At 36.2% G+C, this 21,609-nt stretch overlaps 1 protein-coding gene across 5 annotated transcripts in view; it reads right to left on the reverse strand.

Moving 5' to 3' along the window:
* Positions 1-1,697: 1,697 nt before the first annotated feature.
* Positions 1,698-21,609, reverse strand: part of ZNF326 (zinc finger protein 326) — a 43,399-nt gene continuing 23,487 nt past the window's right edge. For all 5 annotated transcript variants that reach the window (XM_045847120.1, XM_045847119.1, XM_045847123.1 and 2 more), the window contains 5 exons: positions 18,098-18,245; positions 16,888-16,987; positions 12,387-12,517; positions 10,861-10,956; positions 1,698-2,903 (listed from right to left, as the gene is read on the reverse strand). In XM_045847120.1, coding sequence (XP_045703076.1) covers positions 2,541-2,903; positions 10,861-10,956; positions 12,387-12,517; positions 16,888-16,987; positions 18,098-18,245 — 838 coding nt within the window. In that variant the 3' untranslated portion in view covers positions 1,698-2,540. The remainder of the gene's footprint in view (positions 2,904-10,860; positions 10,957-12,386; positions 12,518-16,887; positions 16,988-18,097; positions 18,246-21,609) is intronic.

Raw genomic sequence — 21,609 nt, forward strand, 5'->3', positions numbered from 1 at the left:
TCTGATTGCCATGATAAGGAGTTTGGATTGTACAGGCATAAAAAGAAGCAGGAGACTAGCATAATCTGAATTATATTTTTAAGAAGTTATACTTCTGTGTGGAAAACAGAGTCTAGCAGTGTCAGAGTGGAAGCAAGATTATTTAATAAGCTATTTCAATAGTCCAGGAAAGAGATGATGGTGACTTAAAATGGGTCAGTAGCAGCAGAGATGGAACTGTGGGCAAATCAATTTTGGAAGTAGAAGTACAGACTTTCTGATAGACAGGAATTAGTAAGAGATAAAAAGGGAAGAATATAAGACAGTCCTAGACATCTGGCTTAAACAACTGTGTAAGCTGTAAATGAACTTCTTTGGTGATTAGAATATTTAGGTTTTTAATAAAGAAAACAAATAATGCTTGGAAACAGAAGTTACAAAGTTATCAAAGATATTACACATATCCTTATCACAAAAGTATTGAAAATATAAACACAACGATCACAAAATTAACTGCCTGCAAACTAAACTACCTATCTACAAATTATCCAATATACACATAAATTTGAATTTCTGAATTAAGTACAATAACAAAATGCACTTTATTAATACTATGCAAACAAGCTAGTCTGAATAAAGGTTTTTACATGAACTCCACAAAATTACTACTTAGATGCTCCTTCCTATCTCTCATTCTAAAACATTTACTTAGAATTTGTTGTGCAGGATTCTTTCTCTATAGGATTCTTTCTAAAAGTTTCTTAAAAAAAAAAAAAAATCTGCTGGTGTGGCTCAGTGGATTGATTGAGTGCCAGCCTTCAAAACTAAAAGGTCGCTGGTTTGATTCCCAGCCAGGGCACATGATGGGTTGCAGACCAGGTCCCCAGTAGTGGGTGCATAAGAGGCAACCACGTGTTGAAGTTTCTCTCCCTCTCTTTCTCCCTCCTTTCCCCTCTCTCTAAAAATAAATAAATACATTTTTAAGCCCTACTTACTGCCAAAAGAACCTACTAAATTCTAACCCAGAGATCTATTCTTCTTTTACCTTAGCTCTTCCACAAATGTTTTTTTTTTTTTAAGGAGAAACAAGAATGTAGATCAAGTCCTAATATCCTCAAAATACAAACTGCTGAGCAAAAAGACTTTCTTTCTGAAGCCTTTTAAAGCAAACACACACTCCTAAACAGACTCCAAATCCCTGTAAGTGGATATAAATGCCTGCTGTATTTTTGTAGCTGGAAAATAAGTGAATGTAGCCCACAACAATAAATCCATATTGGCCTGGGGAAAAAAAAATCCCTTTAAAAGCTTTACTGTATGCAAAAAGAGAAATTATCTATGAAGTTCTACAAATGCTCATATAATCATCCACTTAATGCCTTAAAATTATACTTAATATACCCATATATTGATTCATTTGATGCCTCAAAATCTTGAGAAGCTAATTTTACTGCAAGAGTACCCCTCTCAAAAGAGGACAGAGTGGAGATTCAAACAGAGTACTGCTTTTCAGTGACATAAATAGTCATTTGAAAAAGGTCATCTATCAATCTCATCTTCTCTTTTACATTATACAAAAGCATATGGACTACAAAAAGTAAATATAGGAGGTAAATAGTCAAGAAAGAAATAATTCTTTTTTTTTAAAGTGGTAGTTTGTTTCTTTGTTCTTCAACCAAAAACTGACATAACAAAATAACTAACACAACTATGAAAAATTATTTGTATTCAAATGTATTTTCAAAAAGATTTCAAGATTTGACACAGGCACCAAGAAAGGAGATGAATTAAAACAAGTATAAATAGGTCAGTTATAGACTGACCTCTATTTGAAATATGTTAAAAATATTTAGTAATACATTTTAAAATATGATTGAGGTAAAATTTTTCTTTAATTCAAGTCTTCTCAATCATCTTAAAATACTTATGAGCTCAACTCGTGCATTAAGGCAAATCCTAATTTTAAACACTCATTTAATTTCTGAACTGTTTCATTTAAAACTGTTAAGCTAGATAGAGTTTTTGTAAAAAAAAAAACAAAAAAAAAAAACAAAAAGCACTTTTTATTGCTACAAAGGGTAACATGGTCACAAAAAGCCTTAAAGCGTATCTTAAAGCAAATTACTATTCAATGTCCAATGCAGTAAAAAAATACACAGAGCACAAAATACTTGCCCAATTTATCTCTTCCAGGGTAAGTATTCAAAACATTAATGCACACTTGAATATAATCTCCCAAGAGCAGCATTTAAGTTCAAATGATTAGAATAGATACACTGACAATACACATCTGTCATCCTAACACCAATAAAGTAATAAAAATTAAGCTTAAAAATTATACAATTTATTGAATCTAAGTTTGGTAGCTATAAAAACTAAACTAATACCTTCATTTTATTAAAACAAATGCCAAACATTTAGAAATTATATAAAACAAATTTTAATGTGTGGAATGCATGCAACATAGGTGTTAAGTCTCATATTTTAAACTATTAAAATTCTTACCCTTCTCCGCATTAAGACAGAAGTTTAAAGCTTTTTTTAAATCTAATACCTTATGTTTAATTTTCTTCAGGTTGGTCAACAGAGGAGCTGACATGCTCTTCCTTTGCTGCTGCTTCATCTCTTTCCCCTACTCCTTCTCCTTCTTGAACTCCCTCTCCTTCCCCCACAGCCTCTCCTTCCCCAGCTCCCTTTACTCTTTCACCTTCTCCCCTTTCCTCTAATTCTTCCACTTCCTCTGCTTCCCCCACTTCCTCTGCTTCCCCCACTTCCTCTACTTCCTCCACTTCCCCCACTTCCTCTTCTTCTTCTTCCTCTTCCTCCTCCTCTTCAATAGGTTCATCAATCTTTTCCTCCTCCTCTTCATCTCCTTCTATCTGCTGATCTTGAGAATGATCTTGAATTTCAAAAGGATTCTCACCCTAAAGATATGAGGAAAAATAGGTCAGCACATTCATTTTGTATTGGTGAAGTTTTTACACTACATCACCAAAACAAGTATTTTTAAAAGCTTTGTATTTCAGCATATGACAAATTCACTAAATATCTGTTCAGTACCTAGTGATACCAATGTGAGTATAAACATTACTGAAGTCATTACCATACGCTCCATAAACTGGAAAGTAGAAAGAACACATTTCCCTAACTGAATTTCTAAAATTGTATGTCTCTGTGTGTATGAGTGAGAGTGAGAGAGAGAGAAAAGTGTAGAGGAGGCAAATATGTGGGTTTGCACAGAAACTAAGTAGATGAAGCAAAAGATTTATATCCTACTTAATTATACTATTAGTAGATGCACCACTATTATAGATTATCTTTAAAAACCTCAAATGAAAATTATGTGCTTAATTTTTTCTTTAAAAAAGTATACAAATCTTGCCCTGGCTGGCGTAGCTCAGTGGATTGAGTGCGGGCTGGGAACCAAAGTGTCCCAGGTTCGATTCCCAGCCAGGGTACATTCCTGGGTTGCAGGCCAGAAACCCCAGCAACCGCACATTGATGTCTGTCTGTCTGTCTCTCTCTCTCTCTCTCTCTCTCCCTTCCTCTTCTTCCCTTCCCTCTCTAAAAATAAATAAATAAAATCTTAAAAAAATTAAAAAAAAAGTATACAAATCTTTAATTCACTAAACACTCAGAGACACAATTGTATTTTAGTATTTTTATTTAAATACTTGAATTGTGTATCCAGATTAAGTCTCAAAAACAACATATCAGAAGGCTACATTAACATAGCAGGAAATGTAGTTGCAATGAAGATTATTAGGCAGAACAGTGTAAGACTGGTGATACACTTTAACATAAACCAGGCAGTAATGTGCAAGATAAATTGGAGTAGCAAGACGAGAAATAACTAGTGACAAGTCTACTCTAATAGCACAGGAAAGTGTAGAAGATGTGGTGACACCATTAACAGAATAGGTAAAACAGGATGGAAAAGGGGAAGAAGCAGATATATGCTATATATAATTAGAATTTCAGATGTCTAAATGACTAACAGGCAGCTATAAATTTGCAACTCAGAAGAGAGTTTAAAGAAAGACATTCACATCTGTGAATTGCTTGCAGAGTGAATAGTGAAGCCAACATCTTAAATGGGACAGCCTAGGGATGGTGCTGGGGGAGAGAGCAGGAAAAAGAGCACCTATGAAAATGCCTATACATGGGGGCAGAAGTTAGAAAAGGAACACTCAGTATAGGAGGAAACCCCAGACAGCAAAATATTAACTGGCAAAACAAAGTTTCAAGAATAAGTGATAGATCAACAGTGTCAAGTAATGCAAACAAGAGTGGAACAGAACTGAAAAAGGTCTGTAGAGTTGATAATTATTAAAGCTTTGTGAGGGTACTTGAGGGATTTATTACACTATCCCCTTTATTCTTAAATTTAAGATAATAAAGAATAAAATACTAAAAGTTTTTACTTGAAAACTAGGTTACTGGTAATCTTACTCAATTTCAAAAGGATGATTTAAGTGAAAGTTAAACACCAAGAACTGCCCAAGAATTAATTGCCACCATTTCCCATGAAGCTCTCAAAAGACAAAGGCCCAGGTATCACACTCTGAAATTTTAATTTAGTCAAGTAGTGGAGCTCTTACTAAAAAATCAAGTTCCTAAATCAATTTCAGACCTCTTGAATCAGAATTTCCAGGAAAGAAATCTGGTAACCTGAATATTTAAGAAGCATTTCAGAAATATGTATCAGAAATTGTTTGAAAACCCTAATTTAGAAGGTTTTAGGAAGTGCCTAAGCAGATTTTTATTTGATTTTAGCCTAACAGGTAATTTTAATTACATATGTCCATTTGAGAACTAGTAGGTTAAGTGTAAACTACCTTTTCAAGTACAACCAGAAACTACGAAAAGTTAAGTCATTTTTAGTTTAGGGAACTCCTTAGCATGTGTCTTTGGGGAAAATAGTAAAATAAAGAGGGGAAAAAGTCAGATGGGGAAAAAATAAGGAAAGAGATAGCTAATGAAACAAGAACACAGATGACAGGCAAAAAATGGTATTTTTTTTTTACTTCTGGCAAAGACAGAGGTGTACGTAGTAGATACACTCTGCCTCTTCGCACAACCAAAAGGACAACAACAAATTTAAAACCAAAAAAAACAACCAGAACTGCCAGAAAACTGAACTGTATGGAAGTCTGACAACCAAGAGTTAAAGAAAAAACATTCATCCAGACTGGTAAGAGGGGCAGAGACGGGCAGATGGGGTACAGAGAACTCATAGCAAGGCATTGGCTAGAGGACCTGGCAGTCCCACATTCTGTGCGGATAAACTGGGAGGAACAACTGGGGAGTGAGACAGACCACGCAACTGAGGGTTCCAGCAAGGGAAAAGAAAGCCTCAAACCTCTGACTGAGAAAACCTGTGGGGGTTGCAGATATGGGAGAAACTCCCAGCCTCACAAGAGAGTTCACTGGAGAGACCCACAGGGTCCTAGAACATACACAAAACCACCCACCTGGGAATCAGCACCAGAAGGGCCAATTTGCTTATGAGTAGAGGGGAAAGTGAGTGAAAGCCAGCCAAGAGCCAAGTAGGTGGCACTGCGTCCTCTCAGACCCCTCCCCAACATACAATGCCACAACACAGAGACATGGGTTGCCCCGCCCTGGAAAATCCTTAAGGTTCTGGATCTTAAAATATAACAGGTACACAGAGACAAAGAAATATGGCCCAAACGAAAGAACAGATCAAAGCTCCAGGAAAAAAACTAAGCAACAAAGATATAGCCAACCTATCAGATGCACAGTTCAAAACACTGGTAATCAGGGTGCTCACAAAAATGGTTGAGGATGGTCACAAAATATAGGGAAAAGTAAAGGCTACGAAAAGCAAAATAAAGGGAAAAGTAAAAGGAACCAACAGTGAAGGGAAAGAAACCAGGACTCAAATCAATGGTTTGGACCAGAAGGAAGAAATAACATTCAACCAGAACAGAATGAAAAAACAAGAATTCAAAAAAATTGAGGAGAGGTTTAGGAACCTCCAGGACATCTTTAAATGTTCCAACATCCAAATCATAGAGGTTCCAGAAGGAGAAGAGGAAGAGCAAGAAATTGAAAACTTATTTGAACAAATAATGAAGGAGAACTTCCCCAATCTGGCAAAGGAAATAGACTTCCAGGAAGTCCAGGAAGCTCACAGTGTCCCAAAGAAGTTGAACCCAAGGAAGCACACACCAAGACACATTATAATTGTATTACCCAAGATTAAAGATAAGGAGAGAATCTTAAAAGCAGCAACAGAAAAGGAGATAGTTACCCACAAAGGAGTTCTCATAAGACTACCAGTTGATTTCACAAAAGAAACCTTACAGGTAAGAAGGGGTTGGAAAGAAGTATTCAAAGTGATGAAAAGCAAGGACCTACATCCAAGACCACTCCATCCAGCAAAGCTACATTTAGAATGGAAGGGCAGATAAAGTGCTTTCCAGATAAGGTAAAGTTAAAGGACTTCATCATCACCAAGCTCTTATTATATGAAATATTAATGGAACTTATCTAAGAAAAAGATCAATAGGAACAATAAAATGACAACAAACCCACAACTATCAACAACCAAACCTAAAAGAGAAACAAAAACAAACTAAGCAAGTAACTAGAACAGGAACAGATTCACAGAGAGATCACATGGAGGAAGGTTATCAGCAGGGAGGGGGAGAGAGGAGAATAAGAGAGAAAGTGCAGGGAATAAGCATAAATGGTAGGTACAAAATGAGGGGGGGGGGAGGTTAAGAATAATACGGGAAATGGAGAAGCCAAAGCACTTATATGTACAACCCATGGACATGAACTAAGTGGGAGGAGTGCTGGTGGGAGTGGGGTGCAAGGTGGAGAGGAATAAATAGGGAAACAGAACAACTGTAATAGCATAATCAATAAAATATAGTTTTAAAAAATTTTTTTAGCCCTGGCTGGTATAGCTCAGTGGATTGAGCACAGGCCTGCAAACCCAAGGTTGCAGGTTCCATTCCCAATCAGGGCACATGCCTGGGTTGCAGGCCAGGTCCCCAGTGAGGGGCTCATGAAAGGCAACCACACATTGATGTTTCTCTCCCTCTCTCCTTCCCTTCCCTTCTCTAAAAAATAAATAAATAAAATCTTAAAAACTAATAAAAATTTAAATGGTATTTTTCTTCACAGATAGCAATAAAGATGATAGACAGATACATAAATCCAAGGTAGAAAGGACAATGGAGCTCACATCTAATGGTCTCTATCTCCCTAAGACAAGAAATAATAATGTGGGAAGTGAAGGGAATAAGAATGAAATCTGGGTATGTGAATAGTGGAATAAGTTTGAAACAGTCACTATAGGAAACATATTACATCGATAGGTAAGTAAAATTACTGTGAACTGCAGTGAAAATGTCTAAGCATAACACTGGCACAATGCCACGGGACTGTCAGCAAGACACAGTGAATACAGCTAATCGTAGATGGCACAGTGCTGGGAACTGGTAAGTGGCAGAGGAACAAGTAAGGAAGGAATTTTAGAAGCACCCCACGGTTGTTAGGGCTGACCATGAGTGTCCAGGTCAGGGAGTGAAGAGAACAAGATGATACAGTTGGAGAATTGAGAGAAAGTGATGAAGCAACTATCTTCATGGGACAAAGATTAAAAAGGGTATTTTGTCAGACTGAGAGAACTTGAAAGAGTTTTAAGCCATTACCAGAGCTGACCACAAACAGAGGGTACTCTGGGGAATACAGCAAGGAACAAAGTAGACAGAAATGTTGAACAAAGGGAAATCACTGAACAATGTAACTTCAGTGCTTCTTGCATTTTAACGCAAATGAATCAAGCAGAATCTTATTAAAATGAAGATTCTTATTCAATAGGCCTGGACATGACCTAACAATGAAACTGCATTTCTAATGAGCTCCCAGGTAATGCCAGTACTGCTGGTCCATGAATCACATTCAGAGCAACAAGGTTCCTGAGGCAATCTCCTCAGTTCAAGCACTTTCTCCAAAATAGGTCCATGAACAGACACTCCACCAGTGATATCTTTTTCCATGAAGCAATCCTAAGTGAAGCCTAAAAACCCTACACAGAAATTCTAATTTTTATTCTTCTCTCATTAAAAATTATTTTCATACATTAATAGAAATCATTAACTTCTCAAAAGTTTGTGATATAGCAAGGACAAAAACCTGAATTTTTCTTAATTTGGCTCCTATCTTTTTGATGCCACATCTCCCCCAAAACTGAATTTCAATTAGTGTGGCATTCGCTTTTAAAAAAATAAGTGTCAAGAGTGTAGTAAAGAGTGACAAATATGTTTAACAAATCAGAAAACAAGTCCATAAAAAACAAGCTGAAAGAAATGAAATTTATTCAACTTGGAAGCCACTTGACTAAAGGATGATTTAGTGGTCATTAAGTATTACAAACCTTGACATACAAAACACCTACTACTAAAAAGGGCTCCTCGTAGCTCAGAGTGTGGCAACTATTTCTAGACAGGGGCCTCTCACTCAAACTGCACTTCAGAAAGAAGCCTGCACTGAACCACCTGCCTACATTGTGTTTCTCCCATCTGTGCCTGCTCTATAAAGGTTTCCTGGAATCCTATTTCAACCAATAGGACAGAGGATTTCCCTAGTCATCAGAGCTGCACAGCTCTTGCCAGTCAAAATGGCTCTACTCTGACCAATCAGGACAGTGCCTTTTGGACTGATCACTGCAAGAACTTAGGGTTACAGGAGGACGGACCAATCAGGGACTTAGGGTGGGGACTTCTGTCTATACAACCCAGCTCCCCTCTGTTTCTGAGGGTGCACTTCAACCTTTCTACCAAAGATTGAAGACTGCATTTCACTGGCTAAGCTGAAACACTGAAGATGACTCATCAGAGCAGAGCAAACCACAGCAGACTGGCACAGAATGGAGCAAACCAGTGAAGCACAAAGCCAACTACCAAGGAGGAGAGCAGAGCTGTCTAGGTGGAAAGCAGCATGGCCCCAGAACTGCCTCGTAGCTCTGTTGTTTTCACAGCCATGCTATATCACAATTGAGCTGTTTTGCACTGAATAAAGTTTTTCTACTTCACTGCACCCCAAACTGGAGATTCCTGTGGGCAGTGAATTGGTGCCAACAACCATCAGTTGACATTCTATATCAGGCTTTTGTTTTATTTTTTTTATTTTAATCATTGTTCAAGTACAGTTTTCTCCCTTTTACTCCCATTCCAGCCCACCCACTCAACCCTCCCCACTTCCCTCCCATTACCACCCTCCCCCTAGTTTTTGTACATGTGTCCTTTAAATTTGTTCTTCTATATCAGGCTTCTTCACAGAGCACATGATTAACTACCACAATGGCCAAATTAAACAAAACCTCTCTAATTTATAAAATAAAGATTTAGTTACTAATGTAAATAAGAATCTTTTGTAAATCTTCAACTGTTCAACTCTTCAAATCTTCAACTGTAAATCTGTTCAGTGTAGGATGATTTTTAAATAGGTATTATTTTATAAAAACTCAAAACTCAAAAGGGTATTTTATAATACCTTTCAAATAAGGTATTATTTTATAAAAACTTGCCCTGGCTGGTGTGGCTCAGTGGATTGAGTGCTGACCTGAAAACTAAAGGACTGCTGATTCAATTCCCAGTCAGGGCAGATGCCTGGGTTGTGGGCCTAGTCCCAATTTGGGGGCATGTGAAAGGCAACCAATGTATGTTTCTCCTGCACATTGATTTTTCTGTCCTTCTCTTTTTCCCCTCCCTTCACCTCTCTCTAAAAATAAATTTTAAATGTTTTAAAAATTATGGAATAATAAAAATTAGAAAAATGAAAACTCAAAAACTAAAATCTAAAATTTATTTCTATTATTTCCTGAGCAATAATAAGTTCTTGTTTATACTATAGGCATTGTAAAGAAAGATTTTTGTGTAAAGAAAGATTCCTCAGTACTACAGGGCAAATACTATGAGAAGCAGTGGGCCAGGTGTACCTTACTGTTCACATCTGAGTTTCCTAACATTAGGGGCAAACCTTTCTCTTGGCCTTCTGATTCCATGAGGGAGCTTTTTCTGAAGCAATATAACTGACCTCTGCTTCCCCTTCAACTTTATCCAAGGAAGAGGAATGACTTATCCAATTAGTATATTTAGAAGAAACTGGACATGTACAACTCATTCCCTTCTGGTTTCCTTCTTTTGGGTCTTCCTAGCAATAGAAATAATACATTCTAGTTTGTTCAATGCCATGTGGTAAACTAGGAGAAAGCTGTTGCCACCCACCTGAACCAGTAACAGAAGTTGGGGGGGACATAAGCCTATGTAATTTACAAGTGCACTGTTAGGGGGTCCACATAATTATACATGTGAAACGTATCCTTCAAGTCATCTTTTTTCTAAAAATCAAGAATAAAGCTGATGCCCTAAGCAGTATGGCTCAGTTGGTTGGGCTCTGTCCTGCAAAGTGAAAGGTTGCCAGTTCAATTCCTAATCAGGGCACACGCTTGGGTTGCAGGTTTAGTCCCAAGCTGGGGCACATACAAGAGGCAACCAACCTATCAGTGTTTCTCTCCCTCTCTTTTTCCCTCACTTCCCCTCTCCCCAGAAATAAATAAATAAAATCTTAAAAAAATAAATTAATGCTAACTTTTGATCTCTATCAGACTCCCATGTATCTCTCAAATAACTCAGAGCTAGAAAGAGGGGAAGAAATGGCTTATTGCTCTCTCCCCACCACAAATCCCACTGATTAGGAAACAGATATTTTACTTATATGTAAGATATTAAGTAAAATTCTTCCTAATGTTGTACTATATGTAAATATCACAGTTACTATGTCATCACTTAATTATTACAATACTACAACATAAGCTAAAGAGTTTATGCCCCAACATCTTACCTTAACAAAACGTTCATATCGCGCCTTCACTATTGGATTATTTAAAATGCTTGTAGCAGTCAAGACACTCTCTCTTTTTATTTGTTCCTTATAAGCCTGTGAAAAATAGAACACACTGAAATACTTGAAAACTATGACATAAAAATATTTCCATAATTAAAATGACATTATATAGTCAAATTCTTAAATTTAAATGATTTACTTTCTGGCAAATGAAACTATAAAGCAACAATAGTTACTATGACCGCAGTGTAAATCATCTACAGATTAAAACAATGAGCTTCGATGAACAAGTAAGCTTCAACAACATACACCCAGTCAGCAGACACCTTAAGTCTAGGTCTCCTAGACAGCTGTTTTCTCTCCTTTCCATTCTATCTCCACCTCCTCTAGTGCCAACTGCTCCAACTATTAATTTTGATACTACCAAAACAGAAAGAATAATTTTTCATACTGCTAGAGTAATTAGTCTACTTCCAGGCTGTTTTATACAAAGGAGAAGAAGATAATGGGGGGAAGAGTTTTCAGAAACATGCATAAAGGACACATGGACAAAACCAAAGGCATGGTAGGATCAAGGGTGGGAAGGGGTAGCGGGGGGTGGGTGGGGAATGTAGACAACTGTACTTGAACAACAATAAAAAATGTAAAAATAAAAGTGGTAATATATGTAAGTCTAGTTTTCAAAAGTGTCAAAGAATTATCAAAAGACAAATTAAAAAAATACTATGTGTTCTAAGTAGCTAAAAATGTCTTAAAAAGCCTAAGTTAAATGAGGTTCACTTCAATACAAAATATGAATTTAAGACTCAGGTATATTCTATTTAAAGCTTAAGTCTTTAATATTTGAATTTTTAAATTTGCTTTTTAAACAAATTTCACACAATATAAACATGTAATTTGAAATAAATGACTAAATAAAAGCAACCAATATAGAAGCAGAAATATGCTAACAAAAGGCAAATAAATTCTTCTAGAATTTTTTAGTAAATATTTGATAGTAACTGATAATCCTTTTTAAATTTATTTTTCCTAACCACAGAAAAATGTTATAATCAAATCTCTTTTTTGTTCTAAAACACACACACACACACACACACAATCATTTTGTACTAACTTTTTAAAAACTGTTAATGAAAAGAACAGTTCATCAATAGCCATGATTTTTCTGAAAGGCTACTACGTGTGCCAGGTACCACTGTAAGTGCCTTTTATATTTTAATTAATGTAATATTTAAATGGTCACATAAAAGTAGAATGATTATCCACACCCACTTAACAGATAAGGAAACTTAAAGTCAACTCACATATTATATACTAAACCACAATTCAAACCCAGAAAGTCTGGCTCTAGAGCCCAAAATCTTAACTACTATGCATGCTGCTTCTAGCTATCTTTACAATTATTCACACATAAGATTAACAGAATTGTACACAAGTCAGTAGGTGTGAGACAATGGCCTTTAAAGGACAATAAGGGATTGAAGAATAATTTAAGGACTTCATTAGGACAGATCCAAACTTACCTGCTTCCCTTTGATATGGTCAGGAGACTTTAAGTGTTGCTGGACTGAACTATGTAAAGCAGGGATATACACACTACAAGCACTGCAGTGAACAGTCTCTACTTTCATCATGTGGTCATCTGCAGTAACGCCTACAAAAGAAATCCAATTATTAATAAGAAATAATTCATATATTCTTATTTCAGACAAATCAAGCTTTACTATTTTGTTTCCATAATTATTTGCACTCCTTCTTCCCAAAAAAGGATGGGAGTATTTAGGTTTATGTTGAGTTTTTTTTTTCTGTATCTCCTAAATCTGAATATATAGCTTAAAAATATATGAATAAAATATTAAAATCATAAAGTATAATTATATTTCCTAATCATGTTATATAATCAGCACTAAAAATGAAATATAAAACAAAATAGGTATGATTATGTAGTAAAATAAGAATGCCCATGATTATGAATGTGGGTAGGGAGGAACAGGGAAAAAGATTTCAAAATTGGATTCAAAAGGAACAAAATATACATCTTGAAAATAGTAATTGAGGTTTATTACAGGTAAAGAAAGTATAAATATTGGGTTGGCCACAAAGTTTGTTTGTTTTTTTCCATAAGATGGCTCTAGCAGCACTTAGCTATCTTTAACTTCATTAGAAACAATTTTGTTAGCCTGTATTACGAAAACTATCATATCAGCATGCATTAATAAAAAATGTCAAAATTAGTGAATTTTTGTGTAGTCATTTTAAAATTGAAGATATGGAGAAAATACACAACATTTTCAGTATACTATCCTTTATTATTTCAAGAAAATTAAAAACTAAATTGAAGTGCAAAAAAAAAAAGATGTGTGCAGTGTATGGACAGGTTACTATGACTGATCAAATGTGTCAAAAGTGGTTTGTGAAGTTTCAGGCTAGAGATTTCTCGCTGAACGATGCTCCATGGTTGGGTAGACCAGTTCAATTTGATAGTGATCAAATTGAGACATTAACTGAGAGATAGTGGGAGACAGCTGACAGATTCAACATATCCAATTCAATAAAGTTATTGGTGAAAATGAAAAACGTGTCCTTTATTTTACAGAAAAAACTAAATGGACTTTTTGGGAACCCAATGTGTGCAAGGGATAGTTGTAAAAGAAAATGGTTCCTCCTGAGAATTGCAAGTCATTCCGTATGGCTGTGGCACAGAGAATAAAGAAGGGACAAAAGATTCCGGCCAAGATGGATACACTTTGCCTCCTTGCACAACCAAAGTAAGGACAAAAACAAATTTAAAAACAAAAAACAACCAGAATTGCCAGAAAATCAAACTGTGTGGAAGTCCGACAACCAAGGAGTTAAAGAAACATTCATCCAGACTGGTAGGAGGGGCAGAAACAGGCAGCTATGGAGGAAAGGACTAGAGGCAAGGCGGTAGCTGGTGGAACTGGTGTTACCACATTTCTGTGCGAAAAAACTGGCAGGAACAACTGGGGCACAAGCAGACCATGTAACCCAAGGTTCCAGTGAGGGAAAAGAAAATCTCAAACCTCTGACTGTAAAATTGGTGGTGATTGTGGAAGTGGGAGAAACTCCCAGCCTCACAGGAGAGATTGTTGGAGGGGTCCATGGGGTCGTAGAACCTACACAAACCCATCCACCAGGGATTCAGCACCACAAGGGTCCAGTTTACTTGTTAGTAGCAGGGAAAGTGACCAAAAGCAATCCAAGAGCCAAGCAAGAGGCACTGTTCCCTCTCTGATGCCTCCCCTACATACAGCACCACAAGACAGAGACCTGGGTTGCCCCACCCTGATAAAACACCCCTTACAACATAGCAGGTGCACCAAGACAAAGAAATATGGCCCAAACGAAAGAACAGATTAAAACTCCAGGAAAAAAACTAAACAATGAAGAAATAGTCAACCTATCAGATGCACAGTTCAAAACACTGGTAATCAGGGTGCTCACAAAAATGGTTGAGGATGGTCACAAAATATAGGGAAAAGTAAAGGCTATGAAAAGTGAAATAAAGGAAAAAGTAAAAGGAACCAACAGTGAAGGGAAAGAAACCAGGACTCAAATCAATGGTTTGGACCAGAAGGAAGAAATAACATTCACCAGAACAGAATGAAAAAACAAGAATTCAAAAAAATTGAGGAGACGTTTAGCAACCTCCAGGATAACTTTAAACGTTCCAACATCCAAATCATAGAGGTTCCAGAAGGAAAAGAGGAAGAGCAAGAAATTGAAAACTTATTTGAACAAATAATGAAGGAGAACTTCCCCAGTCTGGCAAAGGAAATAGACTTCCAGGAAGTCCAGGAAGCTCAGAGTGTCCCAAAGAAGTTGGACCCAAGGAAGCATATACCAAGGCACATTATAATTGTATTACCCAAGATTAAAGATAAGGAGAGAATCTTAAAAGCAGCAACAGAAAAGTAGAGAGTTACCCACAAAGGAGTTCCTATAAGACTATCAGCTGATTTCATAAATGAAACCTTACAGACAAGGAGGGGCTGGAAAGAAGTATTCAAAGTCAGGAAAGGCAAGGACCTACATCTGAGATTACTCCCTCCAGCAAAGCTATCATTTAGAATGGAAGGGCAGATAGAGTGCTTCCCAGATAAGGTAACGTCAAAGGAGGTCATCCTCACGAAGCCCTTATTATATGAAATGTTAAAGGGACTTACCTAAGAAAAAGATCAAAACTATGAACAGTAAAATGACAACAAACTCACAACTATCAACAACTGACCTAAAAACAAAAATAAACTAAGCAACAACTAGAACAAGAAGAGAATCACAGAAATGGAGTTCACATGGAGGGTTACTAGCAGGGAGGAGGTGGGGACAAAATGGGGGAAAGGGTACAGGGACAAAGAAGCATAAATGGTAGGTTGAACATGGCAGGGGGAGGGGGGCGCATTAAGAATAGTATAGGAAATGGAGAAGCCAAAGAACTTATGTGTACAACCCATGGACATGAACTAAGGGGGGCGGGGGGGGGAGGCCGGGATGCTGATGAGAAGGGGTTGCAGGGCAGAGAGAGATAAAGGGAAGAAAAAAATGGGACAACTGTAATAGCATAATCAATAAAATACACTTTAAAAAAAGAAAGGACAAAAGATTAAGAAAAGAGAAAAAGAGAAAGGTCTAAACCACGGAGCACTTTTTGTGTGCCATGCCCAGGAATTCGAACTTTATCCTGGAGAGAATGGGGGGAGCCATTGAAAATTCTTGAAGTAATGGTGTGATATAATAGAATTAGAAGTAGAAAATGAAAGTAAGAAAACTAGTTAGCTAAATAATTGTCAAAAGAACATGGAAAGATTTGAACAAATGCATATTTAAAGAAGAAATAAAGAAACAGACTTTGTAAATATTTAAAAGATGAAATATAAAGGACACAATGCTGCAGATCTGGTCAAGTAAAATACTTAGAATTAACTTCTTTCTGCTTTGATGGTGGGGCCACTTTCCAACATAAATGGAAAAGGTATTTGTAGGGTTTTTGTTTGGTTTTCTTCATGGGCTGGAGGATGTTCAAAGAGAGGATAACTTTTTGGATATGTTGATATTGTGAAACTGGTGAAGAAAGATGTGAATAGGCAGTTGAATGTATGAGATTAGAGGTCAAAAAAGAGATCTGTGCTATACATGTATTAGTAATTAACAAAAATATTGATTTAAGCTCTGTAAGTAAATGAAGTCATCTGGAAGAAATATAAAGAGAGATAATGGGACTAATAAACTACTGGGAAATACCAACTTCTAAATGCCTGATACAGAAAGAAAAACACAAAAAAGTAGAAAATGACAAGGGAATACAGAGAACATCAGGACAGTGAGATACCAGAGAAACCAAGGAAGAAAATGGTTTCACAGAGAATAAAGTCATCAATCAGTGAAAAATGTTGCAGAAGTAAGATAATTCAAAAGAACTTACAGAAGTTGGTATTGGCAACATGTCAGAGCAGTTTTAGTAAACTAATGGGAGCAGAAAATTGTCTACTGTAGGTAAAGCAATAAATGAAAGTGAAGAAACAGAGCCCAGTGTGGACTATGCTTAGTTCTCTAAGCACAGTTGTTTAAAGGGAACGGCAGGCTTTAGGTGAACTAATGCATATTTTTATTTTCTTTTGTTCCTCCAGTTTTTGTTGTTGTTGTTTTTAAGATAAGAGCACAGGCTTCTGGGAGGGAAGTAAAAGAAAAGAACTGAAAAACAGAAGAGCAAAGTCCTTGAGGAGATAAGAAGGGATATGGAAGAGAGAGTACAGATACTAGAAGTACTTTCATCCAGACATAAAGATGATTTTTCCTCTAAAACTTAAGTGAAAGCCAGAAGGGTAGAAAGTGATACATTTATAAGCATGAGAATAGGAAGCCAACTTCATTTTTGATAACCCACTCAGGGTTACCACATAAAACTACGTACCGTGTCACTCTAGTGGGCATCATTTACACTGAGATAGGTTAAGGCATAAAATAGACATGTAAATTTCTAAAACAATTTTTTTAAATACTTACCTTCCATAACATCTTTTTCAATTATTTTGACTACTTCTGTTTGATTATTTGTCTGTTGCTTACGAATAGATGTTTTCTTGAATTTATTTACCATACACTCCTAAAAACAAAATAGGAAGAATCCAAAACGTTATCAGTGAGAACTTGGCATGTGCTCAGCACCATGCTCAGCCTATGAAAGGTAACAGTATGTGTTACATAAGAACTATCTGTTCTCAAAAAGTTTACAATTTAGTTGAGAAGACTGTCATAAAGTACTAGCAAACTACAAAAAGTTCACTTAAAATGTATTTTAGGCATACAGAGTAAGAGAAATCAAAGAGCTGGACTACTCAAGAGGTCTTCTTTGGGCAGGCAAGTACTTAAGTCCTAAGTGACACAATCCAGTTAAGGAATGAACTGCATAAAATTGTAACTAAGGGACACAATTCTGCAAGGATATGGAGGACTGAATGATCACCACATTGCTAACCTCATAACAATTCCATCTCTTCTGCCCAAATGAACTGTATGCACAATTAGCAGTCCAGCTCCAGCACCTTCCTTAAGAATCTCTGACCCCAGCTATCTGCCTGTACTCCAAACCCCTTTGGCCTATACTATCATTCTTCGCCCTTCCACTTAACTGTATCATCTGTGTATGGGTGAGTATGTTCTATTTCCAATTATTGTCTGTTCATTGAGGGTAGTGTCTGTGTTTTCAGTGCCTGCACAACACATTTCATAAATATTCAAGGAAAATTGTTGAACTGATGACCATACACTCATAATACAAAGGACACTAAACAGACACCTGGCTCTATGGTTTTGAATTCAGAATCCACCATGTTACTCAGTCACTTCAGCTGTTCTGAGGACAATCTTTCATGATAAAAAGGAGTTGTTATAAAGTTCAAATATAGTATCAAAACACCATATATACAGACCCTCAATGGATGACAGCTAATTCTGCATCAATAAACAGTTGGTAAAAGAATTCTTTTCCTAACACCTATGCCAGAAATTACTGTGAAAAATATAAAATGTTCTCTCAATTAACAAATCTAAAGTCTATTATAGAAGATAAATTTGTATCTAATTCTGTGAAATTTAAAAATAATCTTTAAAGGGTAAATGAAAATTTTAGAAACATAAAGTGTGAGATGGAGAACATAAAAAAATAAGAAATTGAAACATCAAAGTGCTTTTCACTTTAAAAACAGCTACTTACATGCAAAAACTCCATAACTACTTTATCAAATTTAGTTTGTTTCTGAATATGATCTAATGTTTCCTGGTGTGAAGAACTTTCCAGATGCAGTTCAATATCTTTTTCTTCAAACGTTCGAAATTTACAAAATGAACATGTGAATGCCATTCTACAAGGGGGAAAAAAGTTTTTATTTAAATATTACCTTGTTTACTTATTAAGTTCATAAAAAGATAACAATAAAATTAATTTTACTAACATAAATTATTTCCTATCTTCCATTTTATGGTTGATGTAAATAAAGCTTAAGTCAAAAAACAAATCGAACAGTATTTCTTTCAGTACCTATTTGGACAACAGTGTCATTATACTACTTTGCATTTCTGGCCCACCCTGGAGTTCCTAGGTATAAAAGATGGAATCAGTGTATCTACTTAATCTAATCTTAAACTCTCCACTTCAAGCCTAGACCAGTTAAAGAGCCAAAGCAAACCTCAAGAAGTATCAATTTCCAAAGTTCCACTACTTGTTTTACAACAACTTATTCCATCTCCTAGTTTCCAAACCACTAGAGTGGTATCAACACAGCCAGGTGGAATATCACACAGCCATAATTCACTCCCTTGGAGCTCTTGGGTGATCAAAAGTCCTGCTCCCTAAAGATCACTTCAGGATGATTAACAGTCCTGGTCTGGACAAATGCATGCCTTTAGAGTCTCAGAGGCCACTCCCCTTTTTCTCCCATTTAACTGCTCCTGTCTTATATATTCTAGTTATTTCCTTTTCTTTGAATTATGACAACAGTTATCTAACTGGATTCTCTCTCTCCAGTCTCCATTTTCCAATTAATTCCTTACACTATCATTAGATTTATTTTCCTGGTTAAAAGTAGGGGATCTGGCCCTAACTGGTGTAGCCCAGTTGGTAGGAGCATCATCCAGTAAGCCAAGTCACAGGTTCAATTCTGGGTAGGTCGTGAGAGTGGGTTGCAGGTTTGGTCCCTGGTCGGGGTTACATGCAAGAGGCAACCTACAGATGTTTCTGTCTCATATCGATGTCTCGCCCCCTCTCTCCCTCTTTTCTCCTCTTTGAAATAAATAAGCATGTCCTCAGGTGAGGATTAAAAAAAAAAGTATGGGATCTGGAGCCAACTGCTGGGTTTATATCTAGCATCCTTATGTGACCTTCGTCAAGTTATTTAACTTCCTCTAGGCCTCAGTTTTCTTAATGAAATGAGGATTTGAAAAATACATATAAAACCCTTAGAACAGTTCCTGACACATAGTACTTATTCGATTAATTATTGTTACTTCCTAAAGAAGGCAACAACACATTACTGCTCAAAAAGTTCCATTGGCTCCTTAAGGCTCAAAACAACAACAACAACAACAACAACAACAACAACAACAACAACAACAACAAAACGATAAACCAAAGCATTGCAGGTTCAATTCCCAGTCAGGGCACATGCCTGGGTTGCAGGCCACGGCCCCCAGCAACCACACATTGATGTTTCTCTCTCTCTCTTTCTCCCTCCCTTCCCTCTCTAAAAATGAATAAATAAAATCTTAAAAAAAAAAAGTTAAAATGCTTTCAGTTGCCATTTAGCTCTTGCTCTCTCCTCTCTTTTTTGTTTGAGTTTATTTATTTATTTTTACAGAAAGGGGAAGGGAAGGAGAGGGAGAGAAACATCAATGTGTGGTTGCCTCTCACATACCCCCCTGCTGGGGATCTCGCCTGCAACCCAGGTGTGTGCCCTGACTGGGAATTGACTCATGACCCTTAGGGTCAAAGGCCTGAGCTCAATCCACTGAACTACACCAGGCAGGGCTTCTCTCTGTCTCTCTCTCTCTCTCTCCCCCTCTCTCTGGCCCCCCTCTCTGCCCCCTCCCTTTCTCTCTCCCCCTCCTCCTCCCCCTCCCTGGCTTTACCCACTAATACCTTTAATAGTATCTAGCACATATGTATGCCTTCATTAAATGTTTTCATTAGAGTACATCTTTCAACCCACTACAGTCATTTTCAATCTACATAGCTTTCAATTTCCTCAATATGAATGAAACATTTGTTTCTTTGCTTTTTTTACCTCAAGCCATGACCACTACCTGGGTTGCCTAACAACTCCTGCATCCCTACCATTCCTAAATCAGTTCATATCCACTGATCCATTTCCCTGATTTTCCTGCCCTCTTATGTAGAAGACATCTCAAAAACCCATCCCTTTCCATCCTCTTTATTATATTGAAAGCATTCAAATACCAAAAATATATATATTATGAGAATAGTTACTTACTGTCAATCTCTTATCCTAACTCAAAGTAAAACTGCTCTGATAAATTAAAATAACTTTAGATTATTTTAAAGGATTCTTATCCTAAAATGACAATTTAATTGAACTGATACTCTTAGTCATTGGGTTTATATTTAGAATTATGGAGAAAATATCTAAATTAAAGCTCACTTATTTTCTCCAAATCACAATATATATTACATTAATATGGATCTATGATATCCAAATCTATAACTTTTAATGGGTAAAGTATTTATAGGTAAATAGAAAAAAATAATCCTATAATATAAAATCATCTTCAGACTCCTACACATGTAATACAAAGCATTCATTTCAATTTATTTCTGCTACAAAGTAACTAAGCCCATTACCCTTATCAAAAGAAGAAGTGATACCAGAGTGGGATATACTCCCAAAGACCACAACATAGATGCCCCTTAAAACTTCTCTTTATGAGTTAATTCTTAATAAGCTTAATTTCATTGTTTCTCAGGTCCCAACAAATTAGGAGTAACAAACCACAAAGAACATAGGTAAAGGTTTTTAAATCTGAACACAAAGATTAAACAAGTAATACCTAACAGACTAATATAAAAGATACTCTAATCAAACAAAAAAATATGGGAATCAAATGCAACTGAATTTCCTTTTACTATATTTTACATAACCAAACCCATTGTATATATTAAAACCAAGTAATAACAAAGAGTATCCTGTTTAATATGGAAGAAAACTCATACATTTTTAAAATACTGCCTTAAAAAGGTTTGTAGATTCTTCTCTTAAAATGTTATCTCTTGAATTAAGATATAGTTTTAGACATCTAGAAAAGTCACGTAAGTGAAACATTTCAGTTCCTTCATGCTACAAAAACAAGTTAACTTTTATTGAGCAAAACTGTTTCTTGAATGGGAAACACTTTTTACTTTGAATTTACTTTTTAAACTTTATATTCTTTATTTCCCTAGCATTAGTAGTAACTGGGCAGATTTCAGAGGAAAAAAAGAATATCAATCTTGTCCTTTAAAAACAATTTCTTAGTAGTCTCTTTTTGTTTCTAGACATAACTTTACATCTTACATATATACAGTGTGGGGCAAAAGTAGATTTACAGTTGTGAGTATGTGAAAGTTTATTCTTGTATCATTATTTATTAATATTATTTTTAATGTGAACAACTATAAACCTACTCTTTCCCACCCTGTATTTTTCTATTTTACCCGCATTTTCTGCATGTTGTTTC

Source organism: Phyllostomus hastatus, unplaced genomic scaffold (assembly GCF_019186645.2).
Source record: "Phyllostomus hastatus isolate PE091 unplaced genomic scaffold, TTU_PhHast_1.1 phas_contig_524, whole genome shotgun sequence".
NCBI classification, from domain to species: Eukaryota; Metazoa; Chordata; class Mammalia; order Chiroptera; family Phyllostomidae; genus Phyllostomus; species Phyllostomus hastatus.